We start from the raw sequence: 15794 nt of genomic DNA, 5'->3' as shown, positions 1-15794 counted from the left end.
AGAACAGACGGGAATATACAGAACGAGAGAGGCGGAGAGTGAGAGTTACTGGAGGGTCAGGGCGATGGGAAGGAGGAGTGATGACAAGTGAAACATGGTGGGGAAGCAATGAGAGCAATCACATGTGAGGAGGCAACTCGTTTCAGAAGGATGACGAGAGACAGCTGAGCTACAGGGAAAGCTCTGAGTGCACCAACACGGACGCTGCGTTTTTTTTGTTTTGTTTTTTTTTCTTGGGGATGTGTGAGTAATATCTTTCCAGCGGTTCTAGATGAGGAGCTGCAATATGAGAAGCAGGGAAGAAGACTGGGCGCCGCCAGATGAGCGCACTGACATCACAGCAAAGTATAGCAGGAAACTGGGTACTGAGTCAGAATAGATGGTTGCTTCTCGGATCCTTCTGCGCGCTCTGCCAGATTACACTTTATGCATTTTCAGTTTTTTCAGTCCATAATGTTTGATGCTTGGTGCAGACGTGATTCAAACCAATTTGAAATGACACCGTGGTGAAATATTCGTGTGGTGCACATGGGAAGAGCGTTGTCAAGCGGGATACAGTATCATGAAGCTCATTATAGTAAAACAGAAGTCTGTGAGACTTAGAAAATGTACATATATACACACACATATATATATATATATATATATATATATATATATATAAATATATATATCATTTTATTATATTATATATTAATAGATAAATACATGGTGACACAATATGGATGTAAGAATTCTACAGTCCTCGAGCCGCTGACAGCTGGGTATTGTAGTTCATGCATCATGAAACATGATTATAAATGTTTGTAGTGCAGTGTTTATGTCCGCCACCCCCAAGTCGACTTCTTAACTGCAACCATCTATCTTGGGAAGCTTTTCATCTTTTTTTTTTTTCACTCTTTAAAAATAGTGTAGGCATTTTTTTTAAGCTGGTTCTATTCCCAATTACAGTTGTAAAAAAACAAGTTAATAAAACCATGCATAAACAGTCAGAACGTCATTGACCGCGTCTTGTTATATTGGTGTACAAGTAACACCGTGGCATACACATTACACACATTACAACACCTATTAATGTGTTCTTTAGAGCTGAAACAATTAATCGATTATTAATCTATTACGAAATTAATCGAAAACTATTTTGATGATCGATTAATCTGTTTGAAGATTAAAACAAGATTTCCGATTGTTTAAGCTTTTTAAACGTGAATATTTTCTTAATTTCTTTGGTCTGGATAACAAAAATCATTTTGGTTTGTGGACAAAACAAGACACTTGAGAACATCATCATTTCCAGGTTTGACGTTTTCTGATATTTTCGGACCAATTGATTAATCAAGAAAATAATCGACAGATTAATCGATTATGAAAATAATCGTTAGTTGCAGCTCTAGTGTTCTTGAGCCTTCTCCGATATCCCTGCAAATATGTTTTAGTTTTATATTTACAACAGAGACATTCCGTGTGAAACTCTGTGTAATTTACATCTTGATAAGTCGCGTGTGGGTCTTTTAGAAATCACATCACAACGAAGAATGACTTTAATCAGTTTTAATTCTCTTATGCCCCTTTTGACGGAGTTCAAATCCCATTCAAGTGAGTGACTCTAAATCAGAGATTTGTTCAGATTTGATCAGCTCATTAGTGAAATGTGCTTGAAAAGGACTATAAATGTGGACCTCTTGTTTTCTGCTGTCTTAGTGACTGAGTGAGCACAACGTGCAAAGGCATTTTTTCATCCAGACACTGACACACAGCAGGTTCATATTTCTGCACACACACATATATACACAGTTCACGGGCATATAAGACTTAATAGGAGTGAATAAGGATGGAGGGTGTCGTGGAAGCCTGTGTGAGAAACTTACTATGAGAGGAAAGAGGATGTTGAAGTTAAAAAGCTGTTGTGGTGAATTATTAATGCCAGGCATTGTGCCCAGAGACACAGCCTCTTACAGACTTTTTTTTTTTTTCCCTCCTCTCCTCACACACACACATACACACATGCATGCGCACACAAACCCAGCTGCAATCCCCAGATGCTTGTGCAGGAAACAGCGTACTTGTCACTCTGTCTGGATTTGGTGGGGTGAGGGTGGGGGGGTTATGTGTAAGTGCTCTGTTGTCTCTGGCTGCGATGAGAGGGATGTTTGTAGCTGTTAGCTGAATGGTGAATGTTCTGTGGTGTGTGTGTGTGTGTGTGTGTGTGTGTGGGTGAGAGCGAGAGAATGCAAGAGGCTGATGCAAAATGATTTGATATACTGTATGTCGGCTGACCTAAATACAAAGCGACGTACAGAACAGTACCAATCGGTCCGCACGAGTTTCATGTGGTGTTCTGTTGTTTTTAAGCAGCAATTAAATGAGGACAACATTTGACAGCGCTGATAAAAAAACATATTTGTGAAACTACTACTACTAATATAAACTGAATTTGTAATTCTGGACAAATGCTCCCATTTCCGCGAAGCAATTTTGACCCAATTCTATGTAATTAAACACGCTATTTTGGCATTTCGTCCGCGCAAATTCAGTGTGCTATTATCCATGCACGTCGTCGTTCAGGAATCACGATGAGCGGTAAAAGCTAATGACGCATTGTGCAAGAATGCGGTGTTTATTATCGCTTTCGTTGACACAATTAACATGCTCATACTGTACATGGCCTCACGCCTCGCTGTAGAACAGCCACAGTGATCTCAGTCCTTTTGGTGAAGGTTAAACCTGTAATAACAGTTAGCATGGTAGGACGATGGCTGTTAGAGTGAGTGGCTGTAAACTGGGGTGTAAAATGTATCGTTAATGCAGTATAAATATGCACAATGTACTTACTTGACTTCTTTTTTGTTTTATAATGTTCTCCCAGTGTGGCCTTACACACTTCTTCCACACTGTCATATTGCAACAATTCTGGTCATATGGGTTGTTTTTGTTTAGAGTATTCTATTCTATTCAGTGCCTGCATTGGTTATTCGCGGTCTGAGCCGATGTTAACAATAAGCAGGAAGACATAAACACTGTTTACCTAGTAGTCATGTCATCATCATTGCAATATGCAGCAACATTGTCTCATACTGCGTGTCATACTCCTATGGTCTACATCCTTACTGTACATTTTTGGACTTGTTAGTTTGTTTTGTGCTGCACAGCTCATCCTGGGAAGGTGCATGTCATGCTGTTTCTGTTTACCCAGGAGATGTTGGGTGTATAAAAATCTGCCACCGGTTTTCTGTTTAAACTGCAGTTTTGTAAAGCCACCTTCTGTTTCTTTCTCGTTCTCTTTCTGTAGCTGGTGTTGCCGTGGCCCAGAGAGTCGTAACGGTGCAGAGTGGCCCGCTGATACGGACTGAGGGCTCCCATGTGACCATCTGGTGCAACGTGACCGGCTACAAAGAGGGGGTAGAGCAGGACTTTGAGTGGTCCATGTACCTGGCGTCAGCACAGGACCGAGAGATCCGCATTGTGAGCACGGCTCAGCAGAACTATGCCTATGCTGTGTACGCCCAGAGGGTGAATAGCAAAGAGATCTTCGTGGAGAGGCTCAGCGGTGACTCGGCCGTGCTCCACATCACCAAAGTGCAGGCCCTGGACCAGGGTCTGTTTGAGTGTTACACACCCAACACGGACGGCCGGTACCTCGGATCCTACAGCGCACGCACCAACCTAACAGGTGAGTCTCTGAGCACATAGAAACTGAGAGCACAGATAAACCGCCTCTGTGTGCAGATGTTCCCAACACGAATACAACCGTAGGCACAGATAGAGTCAGCAGTGTGTCATTACTGATCAATCCGCAATCAATTAATCCACTGCATAGGAAATACCGGCTAATTACTTCTCCACACACCTAAATACATCCTGTGGGTATGTTTCTTTTTTATGCTTATTTATTGTTTGAGAGCTTAAATGAATGCAGTCCTGCTATAATGGAGAACCTGCTGGCCATTCTTTAAAGTCACCCTGTGGAGGTTTTGATGACTAGTGGTGCTTTGGAGCAACGTCTAAAGCAGAAGATCCTTGCGCTGTTTGCGTCTCTTGTCCACTTACACTTGTAAGCACTACATCACAGCTTTAATGCAGGTGATGATGGGATGCAAAACAGCAAATAGGGTTGTGATATCATTTTTTACTTTGTCAGAATGTACATTTGGCAAGGTAAGTGAATTGCTTTAGTGTGTCTTACAACGCAGCTGTAATTAAGAGCCCTAATAGAAGGTTGGGGTGCTTCGTTTTTCATAAATTGAAACTCTATAAATAAAGTGCTTGGGGTAATTTTTCCAACATAGATTTCTGTCTGCATATGCACCATCTACATAAGCATTATATCAGCTCAGCCAGGAACACGTTTGGCATAATTAAACCATTGCAACGAAGGAAATCCAGTTAGCCTTGGCGTTGATGACTCCACTCTTCAGATGTTCACTGGATTGGCCAAGCAGCATACGAAGCCAAAACAGGGATTACAATGGTCACAATGATCTGCCGTGGTTAGAGCATGACTGATGTTGTCAGCTGGGTTGTATGACGGACGTGTCCTGCATGAACTAACACTAAGCATCATTTACAAGCAGGGTATCAAAACTGGACTGAGCATGAATCTAGACTAACTTGTCTTGAGTTGGTCATGCACATAAGGTGCCTGAATGTTTCGCCCTCCCTCTCTGTCTTACCCTCTCATTCACACTCGCACACTCCCTTCGTACACCTTTCCCTTGACCTGAGCTGGAGTGTAGGCGTAATGTGTGAACGCTACGAACAGATCAATCCGATATGTCCACACACTCACACACACACACACACACACACACACTGTGGCACAGCTGCCACAGTCTGGGATTCCATTCTCCTCATAACTTCATACCTTTAACTGTGTGTGGCTGACCCTTCACTCGGGGGTCAAAGTGCAAACCAACTGTGTCTCTGCTTGAGTTGCGCACATTTAGGTCCTAAGTCACTTGTCGTGCGGCGCCGTGAACCCTGATTTACTAAAGTTCAGGTCAGGCTGCTGTGATCAATACTCGCAGAAACAGCACTGTGTGTGCACTTAACAGATCGATAAGCTTGTTGTTGTTGTTTTTTTCCATTCAAATAAGTGTTATTACATGGACTTGAGCGTTCATATTTTGTAGTTTGAGCAGTATAATCTTTATGTGGGACAGGGCTCAGGAGCAGGGTGCAGTAAAACTGCACTGCTGATAGCACACGGTATTTATAGTCCTGAGTGTGAGAGTGGGATCTAGACTAGAGTATGCAAGAAGAAGAAGAAGTGTTGAGGGACTTTGTCATCTCTTTCTTTGCCTGAAAGCTCTTAACCCTGTTTTGGAGGTCAGTGTTAGACAGTGAGTTTGCCCTGTTGTATTTCTGAGGGTCCCACTGTGATCCCCAGCAGCTGCAAGTTTCCTAGGATCATCCACTCTGTCTCTGTTTTTCTTTCCCCACTGTGTTTTACTCTGTAATCTGTATGTGTCCGTTCATCTTCTTTTTTTTCAAATTTGCTCTCACTCTATTGTATTAAAGTCCTTTGTGGATGCTGTCCCTGAGGATATTTTCCACAAGCAGGAGAGAGTAATATAGAAGGAATTCAGGGAGGAAGATTGTGACCTAGAAGACTAGACAGTGCGGATGTGTGGGTGTGTGTCTGGGGTAGTTGGGTTAATTGTGGGGGTAGAAGGCCACACAGTAATTTTTACCCTGAGCTGCATTAAGGCTGACTCACATGGATGTCACCTTACAGTACAAAGAGCAGGTGAGGGTTTCGACATGAAACACGATACCCGCTGCTGCTGCTGCTGCTGCTGCTGGAGGAGTTTCAGCAGCCAGCGCACCTGTACCCCACTCACACTGATACAGTGACACAGAGTTTTCACGCCTTGTATCGTCTGTCACGCAGAATTAGACACCTCGGCTGTGAATGCACTTGATTGCCTGGGAAAATTATTCTTAGTCGTCCTTGTGTGAGTTGCTTTTTCCGAGATGCTTTTTTAAGGGAGGTGAGCAGACACACAGTCTGTCCTTTTATATACTCTGATACAAGATCGATTGAATGGAAATGTGCCAGTACTAACTGATGTGTTTTAATATTTAGTATATTAAATATTAAATATATGTGTAAAGAATACAAATACTGCATTATGTCCACTTAATCAGTAGGGGATCAAGAAGATACCTCCAGACTAAAATGTTGCGATATTTCATGGAGTGCTTCTATATTAGTGATGTGAGTGCAGGCAGGGGCGGGACTTTATTTTGATGGACACACCATTCGGCCAATGACATGCAAGGACAGACTAGGATCACACTATTGTGTAAAAGAAGGAAGGGGGCAGCCAGTGTAGTGGTACTGGCCAGGTACACACAGAGCGACAGAGAGGGTTGGTTAGGTTAGGTGCAGGTTCTGTGTTCAGTTGTTATGGTTTGATTAAAATGTAAAAAAAAAAAAAATAGTAACTCTATTTTTTGTACTAAACAAAATGCATAAAAATTAAGGCTTTTATGAAAACACTGATTTATAAAAACACAAACCATTGATATTTGCAAAATTAAGCTTAAATAAAAGGCTCAGAGAAAGAGTCGGTGAAGAGCCGTTCAGATTCAAAAGAGCTGAATCTTTGAAAAGAGCCGTACTTCCCATCACTATTCTGTATCATAATTTGAAGCACTTCATTAATAAGCAAATATGCTTGACAGTGGTTTTGTGTTGTGTTTTAGCTCCAGACCTTTAGTTGGGACTCTCTGGATTGGGATATTCATCAAATCGCCACATGCTTGCCAATACACAGCTTTATTATTTGTCAAGTGACACAGAGGTTCAGAAATGTAAATGTAGTAAATGTAATACACAGAAAGCTTAGGTTTGTACTAGGTTCCCTCCTAATATTTGTCATAGAAAGGTAGGAGGCCCTGCTGCTTGGTAAGGACCAGTCTGAGAATGTTCAGACATTTGTCCCACATATTTAAAATACCACCTTCCACCACTTCTATAAATTGCGTCAGAGTAATTGCACGTCACACAACGCTTCGGCGCTAACACAGCTCCACTTCAGGCCTCTCAAATGCGTCAGTGTGGCACTGGGCTTAGGCACCAGGGCTTAGGCACCAGGACTCAAATTTTGTTGTGTTATTTGTCTAAAGCCCTTTTTTCTCACGCTCTTCACCGTCGTGTCTTTTCATCAGACCGCGGCGTTCATCGCGCGCTCTGTGATCAGGAGTTTTTTGTGAGGCTCTTTGATGTCAGCGGTCATCGGCAGCAGTTTGTTTCTGTGCACACCTTCCACCCTCTGATCCTGCAGACTGACGAAGCTGAGTTTGTTGCACGCCAGTGTGCGTGTGCGCTTCTGTGTGCTTGTTTGAGCATGTGTGTGTGTGTGTGTGTTCCTCCTACACATCAGATTGTAGAAGAAAAGGACAACAGCCTGACATGGCCATCATGGTTGTCCTTATCCTACGCACCAGCCTGTGTGTGAGCGAGTCCAACAGCTAGCAGAACAGCAAGCCCTCGCAGTGGCGAGTATCAGATTGCCATTACTTATGAAACTGCCATATAGCATCACTGTCATAGACGGCACCATAGGAGTCACTGTGCTGGCAAAAATACAGACTCTAGCCTCCGGATTTGGCAAGTTGCTGTCCATCTGAAATGCGGTAGTAACTGAGCTGGAGGCCCAAAGCCCTGATGCACTTTTAAAACAAAAGCATTCTCACATTTGTCTGTTATTCATCACCACTGGTCAAGAGAAAAGGGTTAAAACATCCATCTTCCCAGGTGTGATTAGAAAAACTTCAAGTTTAGCAGGCAGTGATTTCTGAAGAGAAGAAAGAGATGGATGGCACTGAAAGGTGCCGCTGTGAGGATATTGGAAAAGAGAGGAATAGGGGCAGAAGCAGCAGAATCGGAAATAGGTAGTTGGGTGATGCTGAATAGCGTGTGGCCAACAAATGATGAGCGTCTCCTCTCGACTGCAATGTGATTGGTTACACCTCCACAGGGCATTACCCACAATACGACTGCCGCTGTAGGCTTGCAGTTTAAGTAGTCTGTGCCCGACGTGACTCCTAAGGTTAATGCAGTCACTTACTGCCATACATGTTCCAAACACAATTATCCAGCACAAATTGACGACGCTGGGAAAGAGGGAGAAGGAGGGAAAATGGCTGGACATGAGACCCAGGAATTTCAATTAAGGAAGAAGAAAACCGCTGGCCGTGTTATTTTCTGAAGTACTGCACTGGTTCGTTCCCACTTTTTATTTCTAGTATATATGTATGCCCCACATTTTTTACTTCTACAGTAAGCACTCTGTAAAGCCCTACCCTACCCAAGGTCATCTTTTTTGTTTGTGTGCTTCTGTGCACGTGCAACCTTCAAGCGTGTGTTGGTCAACAGGGCAAAGAACAGTGGTGATTTTTTTTTTCCCCTCAGCTAAGCCAAGGCTGCACACTGTTAAACATACACGTGGTGTAAAAAAGTGGCCTGAAACGTGCCTGTGCCGAGCTCAGTGTTGTAAATTTGTTGTGTTTCTGGTTTGCGTCTCACTTGATTTTCTTCCTCAGGGGATTCAACCAAGTTGCACTCCTCTACTTCTCTAATGAGATATAGAGGGAGCGGGGAGATGTCATCTCACATTCCTTACTTTTACGCTGGGTGACACCGAGGCCCCTCCCTCTCTTCCTTATTCTGCTGTGCTCCATCTCCTCCCTTCATCAATCCAGAACCCCCAGATTTGATTAAGCCCGCTCCCCACCCTGGCTCTCATTTGGGGCTGGTCATGCAGGTATATGGTTTTGTCAATCCAGCTCTTCGTTGAGTTTCATCACAGGAGAGAGGCATATCGGTGATTGAAGCACATAGCATAAGAGTGCAGAGGGAAGTAGGGATTGAATTAAGATGGAGGGTGGGGTGGGGTGGGGGGAGGTTGGGACAATGGGTAGATTGAATCTCTTTTATCGGAGACAAATTGCTGAACAGTGTGGACAAAGAAAGATAGGATAAGATTTACTGAAGGAAATGGGGACTAGAGGACAGAGAGTGTTGATGAATGGACAAGGGAAGTTACATCTCTGTGTCTTTAGGAATTGATGAGGGACATACGCCCGTATGTGACTGGGGCTTTTCATCTCCCTCGTCTCTTTTTGCAGTGACACTTCTAGCCTTTTCTGCCCCCCCCCCTCCCTCTCTCTCTCTCGCTCCGCCATCACCTCTCACTTTCATTTACAATTACATTCCTTCTCTGCTGAGTTTGTGTGTGTGTGTGTGTGTGTGTGTGTGTGCACATCCCTAGCTTTAAGCTGTGGACCAGGCAGGACTCCAGATGGAGAGAGATTTTATCGCTATGTCTGGCTTGCCATTTTCTTGCACATCTCATCCACTTTCGCGGACAGAGCTTCCTGCTCAATAACATTACTGCCAGTTGGGCTCACCGTACACAGGCACATGCATACGCACGCACACGCACACACAGGAAACAAACACAGTCACACGCTGTAGTGAACTGTCAGTCAGGACAGATGTCGCACTCATAATTGAGTCTGAGAGGTACCTTGCTGTAGTGCTCCCACTGGAACATATGCTTTCTACTGAACATCACTGAAGAGGGCTTTAACAGCCCAGTGGATCACTGTGGTAGACAATACAACTGCTGAATGTAGTAGAACATTGATGTGCTGTGAATAAAACAGTGTTGTTGAACAGAGCAACAGACAGCCTGGTGCTCTGTAGTCCTGTAGTGCAATCTTTACTAGATGTACAGCTCTGTGGAAGGATTTTGAGGAGGATTCTTATTTAACACATAAGTTTTCATCAAAATATTGATTTGGCTCTTTTTCTATTAAGTGGACATGGAACAATAGTGTAGTTAGGGCAGTGAGAGGATATAGGTGGGGGGAAAAAACAAGTCTATTTCAAGTTCGATAATCCTAAGGCTTTGCAAATCTTTGTTGATCTCAAAGTTAGGGCAGTGAATCAAATATGAAACTGTAATCTAATTAAAGGGAGGGCATTTCGGAGGAGCAACTTTGTTATGCTTTATCCTCAAATGTGTTAGCTTGTTACAAGAGTCTACATAAAATCTGCTTTCCAGTAAATGCTCCGATACAGTAGACATCTTTTGGTAGGTTTGGTTATACACCTTGTCCACTATGGTGGACAAGACTATGGACAGTGATGAGGCTTCATGTCTTCAGAGGTCCAATGGTTCAGACCTAATCCTAATGTACCTGTCAAATTGAATGTACATGAATAAATGTATTTAAAAAATTCACAGAGACAGCAGACGTGGTGTCATGTCATTATAGGAGTTACTGGTAACATGAGTGATGGCTGTCCCAGTAAAACATGTCAGTGTGACAGTGACTCAGCATGGAAAATGGCTGAACCCTTCTACTGAAACAACTTTTTTTTAAGAATAGAGTCATGTCAACATTTCAGACTGGTAAGAGTTCGAAACACAGGTGCGACCCAAATGTCCTTTGGTTAAACCAGTGTATTAGATTCAAAGCCCTGTCCACGACAACACAGTGGGACCCTGGACTGCTCTACAAATTCAGGACTCAGCCCAACCCAGCTCCCAGAGCATTGACTAGGAATCAGTAGGCATTTGGAAGAGGCTGCATTGTGCTCCAACCTCAGCTGTTGATGCTGTTGGGCCAGTCAACTCACTTTTGCCATTAAGCATGAATCTAAATGCTCTCGTAGCCCAAAGACACACTTTCAAGCATAGCATGCTTTGCAAATGTAGTGCTGTTGCCCTTCTGAAAATATAAATGATGTCAGACACGCTCTGTATTGCGCCTGTCGCCCACACTATGGACTAAGGCTAATGAGAAAAGATTTAGTAACCACGTGTGTGTGTGTGTGTGTGTTCTGTTTATATGTTTGCTAATGTTTATATAATGGGCTAAAGATGTGCTAGTGTTCCTCTTGCTGATTTGATTAGCTTGGCTTAACGCTAAACCTCACGGGCCTGCTGTCTCTTCTCGGGGAGATAAACAGAGCACAGAATATGAATTCCGTATGAATATGGATGTGCTAATTTGCTAGTTTGTGTCCATGTCGGTAAAATGTGTCAGTTAAAAGTGGAACCTACAGTATTATAGGACTTGGAAGTGTGGTCCAGGACACTCCGACTGCTCCTGGCTTGGACACAGATACGCACACAGGCATCAGAATCCATTTATATGTACAAGAACATGCTCAGATGTTTGACTCTCGTGTCCTCAGGCAGATTATTCAATCGCTGTTTTGATTCTAAGACATATATTCCTTTTAGTGATATTTTCACATGTGTATGGGGACGTGTAGACAACTGCTCTTACGAAACGGTAGCGGCTCACGGAGAGAGGGTTTTTCTCTTGTAATAGCACTGATGGAGATGTTTGTGCAACACAGCAGGCCGCGTTGCACTTGATTAAGCTCTGTCAGACTCTGATTGTCACAAAACAGCAGCGGCAGGCGTCACATGAGACAGCAGGTATGATGTTGAATACCAATCTGCTGCCAATCAAGGAGCTGCACGTCATGATTATGTCATACTACGCTCAGAAAATGATCTATTAGCAGCTTCTTCTCTTTTTTTTGTTTAGAGCCTTGGTCAACACCATGTTGGGTTTATGAAATCAGAAATAACTATATTTGTTAAAATGTTGGTGTACTTGTTCACTGCACGTCCACCTGCAGCTGCAGCCATATCTGATTTATATATCTGTCACTCACATAGTGTTGATCCTAATACATACAAACATATACTTATTTGTTTTGTCTGTTATAATTTACAAAAAATCATGCTGTACAGTGTAAGACCTAAAACTAGTGATTGAGACAATATACTATATATATATACACATACATATATATACATACATATATATATATACATATATATGCATGTAAATGCACCAATGTGTTTCAGGCCAGACTACTATTTTAATATATTGCAGATGACACTCAGGTCTAATATCTTTGCTGCTATGTAGGTTAACTGCCTATTTATATCCACTGTTTTGAATAGGCCAGATTATTGATAATGTGATAGGCAATCTTATGTATTGTCATTTCATATTGTTTGTTCTTTGGCTACCTGTCTATTTTTCTTATATTCTTGTGTATTGTGTTCTTATTCTGTCCTAATTGTTGTTTGTTTGCCTGCACAGGGACTGCAGATGTAAATTAGCAATGAACTAATTCTGGAACAATTGTAGAAATTGTGCGTTGTCCCTGTTAACCCTCTTATGACCATCAAGATAATGAGGCTGCCTGGATTGTTATTGATTTTATGGCTGTAGAATTGTTAAATGTTCAGTGAGTGAGTGAGTGAGTGAGTGCTTCTGCTCCTTTATTCCAAGAGAACTTTTACTTTCGCTAAGGATCGAGCTGACGTCACAAACGTGTGACACACCGGTGAAATCTTGTCTGTGATTGGACAGTCGTTCTGCGGAAGTCCAGAGGGCTACCTTAATGACAAGTATATGGATACAAAGCTCTATTTTTCTGCTTTCTGGTATCCATGCATCCGTCTTGTACCGCTTTATCCTCCACATGAGGGTCACGGGGGGTGCTGTGCCAATCTCAGGTGACATAGGGCAAAAGGCCGGGTCACAACCAGACAGATCGCCAGTCCATAGTTTTTGAATTTTCTAGATCACAAACAGTCTAAGAGTTACAGTAATGAGAAGTATGCATGCTCAAATAAATAAACAATAAACTAAACTTAGCTGATGTGAGAAATCAAGTGACACGTGGGGTCATTTATTTATAGCCCCCTGATGGACATTCAAGAGACAACAGATTTCATGCACTTCTGCACTGGCTTTTACTTTATAGACTCAGCGATGACTTCCATTTTCATATACAGCCTATAGTTACTCTTGAAGATGTTGTCACTGCCATGGAAAAGCATCACAGCCACCTCATCAGCATGCTAATCGCAGCCTAACCGCTCGCAACAAGAAACCGAGAATAAGCCGAAACCTCTTATGTAATGACATTTCAGTGTAGGCTGTAGAGCCAGCCGCTGGCTGTTGTCGCTGTAGTAGAAGTGAAGAGGAAAATGCTACACCTGAGAGGCTACACTTTTTAGGTAAAGCAGCACCACTGTGAGCAAGCTGATGACACGCCACTGTGTGAAATCTGTGTTTGCTGTACACGCACACTCAGAGGCGTCTTACAGTTTGAGCGAGGACTTTTGAGACACACACGTGCACGCTCGATTCTCTACAGTTCCGAGGACACTCCTAGACATAATGTGTTCCCTAGCCCTAAAGGTCTTTGGAAACCAGACACGTTGCGAACATGCGGGACGAAATAATTTGGAAGCGCCCTCCCGTGGACGTGAAGCGTGATGTGAAGATATTGATAAATGATGAGGACGACGACACTCATTCTCATTAGCTGTGAATTTGTTGGAAACGGAAGCCCGGGAAACATCGAACACGATCCGTAACAGTCACAATTTCCCCGTGGCCGATGTGAATGCTGCGTTGATTGGACACATGTTTGAAAAATATTTCAGTATGCAAAGGCCTTTAACCTAAACCTAATTCTACCCCTAACCTTAAAACCAACCCCCCAAAGGTTCTTTAAAGTTGTGAGGACCAGCCAAAAGTGTAGTTGGTCCTCACAACCTACTTCACACACACACACACACACACGGAATATTAAAAGAAAGCACAACCGGTTTCCTCCTGTCGGTTAACTGAGGGATAAACAACTTGACACATGTGCTGACACCTGTGCCCTCATGCCAAGCCGGCCATTGTGGGCCACGGACAGAGCGTTGGGTTTGCATGTGTATGCCTGTATGAACAGGGTGGGGTTGGCATATGCCTGAATCCCCTCAGTGTTGGCAGCAAAGGCAGACAGTTGCTCCCTCATCTGCTGCCCTGCTGGACGGATGCCTGGTGACTGCGCGCTGCCCACCTCCCTTTACGACACTCTCTTCCCTCCCCCTCTGCCCCTGAAAGACAATTTCTTATACACCCAACACAACACAGCCCTCCTTATACTCCGCACACCTGGCCAGTCTCCTCATGCTCTTCTGCTCTTCGTGCTCGAGTGGGGCGACGATTTAAATCTTGACATCGTGTGTTTATGCGCTATTCGGAAAGGCTTTAGATACGACTGTATTCTTCGACTGATATGCCAGTGTACCTTTTTTAGATGGCATGCGAGACTGGCCAGAAATCAGGGCTCTGTAGACTGATAAAAACACTGAATGGTTTGAAAGGACTACAAGCTCACACACACACACTCGCATGGTCAGATGGCTGGGGCTGTAACTGATTCTATCCTCGGGGAAGTCTTTAATTGGTCACAGTGCTTCACCATCTGGGGCTGGAGTGTCGGTTGAATGGAGATGGTGGGTGCTCCTGTAACGCGCGCGGAGACAGAAAGAGGTGCAGATTAGGGTGGGGAAGGATGGAGCGCATTAGTTTTAATACTTGCACCTCCAGTGAAACGGGAATCGTAATATTCTTGAGAAATGCTGTTTATAGTGCAGAAGTGGGAGAGGGTGCGTGCACACGATGTGTTTGTGTGCATTCATGTGCGCCTCTAGGTAGACCAGTTATTATGTGACATCTGTGTCTTTGTGTGTGTGTGTGTGTGTGTGTGTGTGTGTGTGTGTAGAAGTGGCAATGACTCTGGGGTGTGTGTTTTTGCTGATGGTGGCAGACGGAGCAAAACCCTGCACATGTGCTAACAATCTCCAGGACAACAGTAAAGGACAAGACAAACGGATACACACAGAGATGTTATCTGTGTGTATTTCTCTCCTCCTGAGTGTTTGCTGTTATCTGGATACATGGGCTGAAGGGGTAAAACATGCTGAAGACAGTGTGTGTGTGTGTGTGTGTGTGTGACTAAAGAAGACAATGGAGGAACTGGGTCTGAAGCTGGTGAAGATGAAAATAGAAATGTGGGGACAGAAAGCGACATGCGATGCTAAATGCTGGGGTAGAGAGACATATTTCACGTGTTTAGGCCTGATGAGTAAATCTCCGATGCTCTAAAGGATTTCAGTCAACGATAGCTTTGCACATAGCTCTTCTCAAACACTCTTAGGGAGATTTGTCTTTCATACTCCCACCTCTCTTCAGACTACCCCTCCTCTCACTCCTTGCCTTTTAATCGCCCGCTTACTCTCCATCTTCCCAACTCTCTCACTCAGGCTAATATCCTAGCTGGGCCTCAGTGAAAGGTAGTGTCATATTGTGTGTGTGTGTGTGTGTGTTTGCGTGCTTCTTAGTTCCTGTTAAATCCTCCACTTCTGCCTTCGTGTAAACAGCGTCTCTCGTATGCGAGAGCGTCTCTTCATCACGGATCCCGCTCTTATCGCAGCGTTCAGCCTTTCAACTCCACGTCCCCATTCTCCTGCTACAATAACAAGCCCACTAATGCCCATCTTCTTTTTCTTTTCCTCTCCCACTTTCTCCCTTTGTTTCCCCCTCCCTCTATGCTCGTGCTGTCACGGGCAGAGAACAAGGACGAACACGCATATTTTCAATAAAGCAAACTAGGGAAACTTGTGATTAACTTGTGATTGGTGATTATAGGGTTCTTTAGGACGAGCTGATACAATACTTGGCGTTCAAGTAAAAAATCAGCAGCGGCGCGCTAGCTGAGTCACATAGTGGGCTGTTCAGAAATGCTGTTACATAGTTGTCTTTGACATTGCTTGAAATGGTAAATGCTTCATAGTTTAAAATGACTGATGTTGGTATTGTTAAAAGAAAAAGAGATATTGAGCCAATGCCGATAAATTACACTGCTATTAACCTTATTTCTATGCATTATCAATAAAGAT

General features: G+C 43.4%; 1 protein-coding gene across 2 annotated transcripts in view; it reads left to right on the top strand.

The window, feature by feature from the left end:
* The window catches only part of igsf3 (immunoglobulin superfamily, member 3), a 79738-nt gene that overhangs the window by 14139 nt on the left and 49805 nt on the right, over positions 1-15794 (top strand). For both annotated transcript variants that reach the window (XR_006359662.1, XM_044018554.1), the window contains exon 2: positions 3290-3670. Coding sequence is in view for 1 of the 2 variants with exons in the window: in XM_044018554.1 (XP_043874489.1) it covers positions 3290-3670 (381 nt within the window). In the remaining variant the exon portion in view is untranslated. The remainder of the gene's footprint in view (positions 1-3289; positions 3671-15794) is intronic.

Source organism: Solea senegalensis, linkage group LG2 (assembly GCF_019176455.1).
Source record: "Solea senegalensis isolate Sse05_10M linkage group LG2, IFAPA_SoseM_1, whole genome shotgun sequence".
Lineage (NCBI taxonomy): Eukaryota > Metazoa > Chordata > Actinopteri > Pleuronectiformes > Soleidae > Solea > Solea senegalensis.
This window is presented reverse-complemented; position numbering and strand designations above follow the sequence as displayed.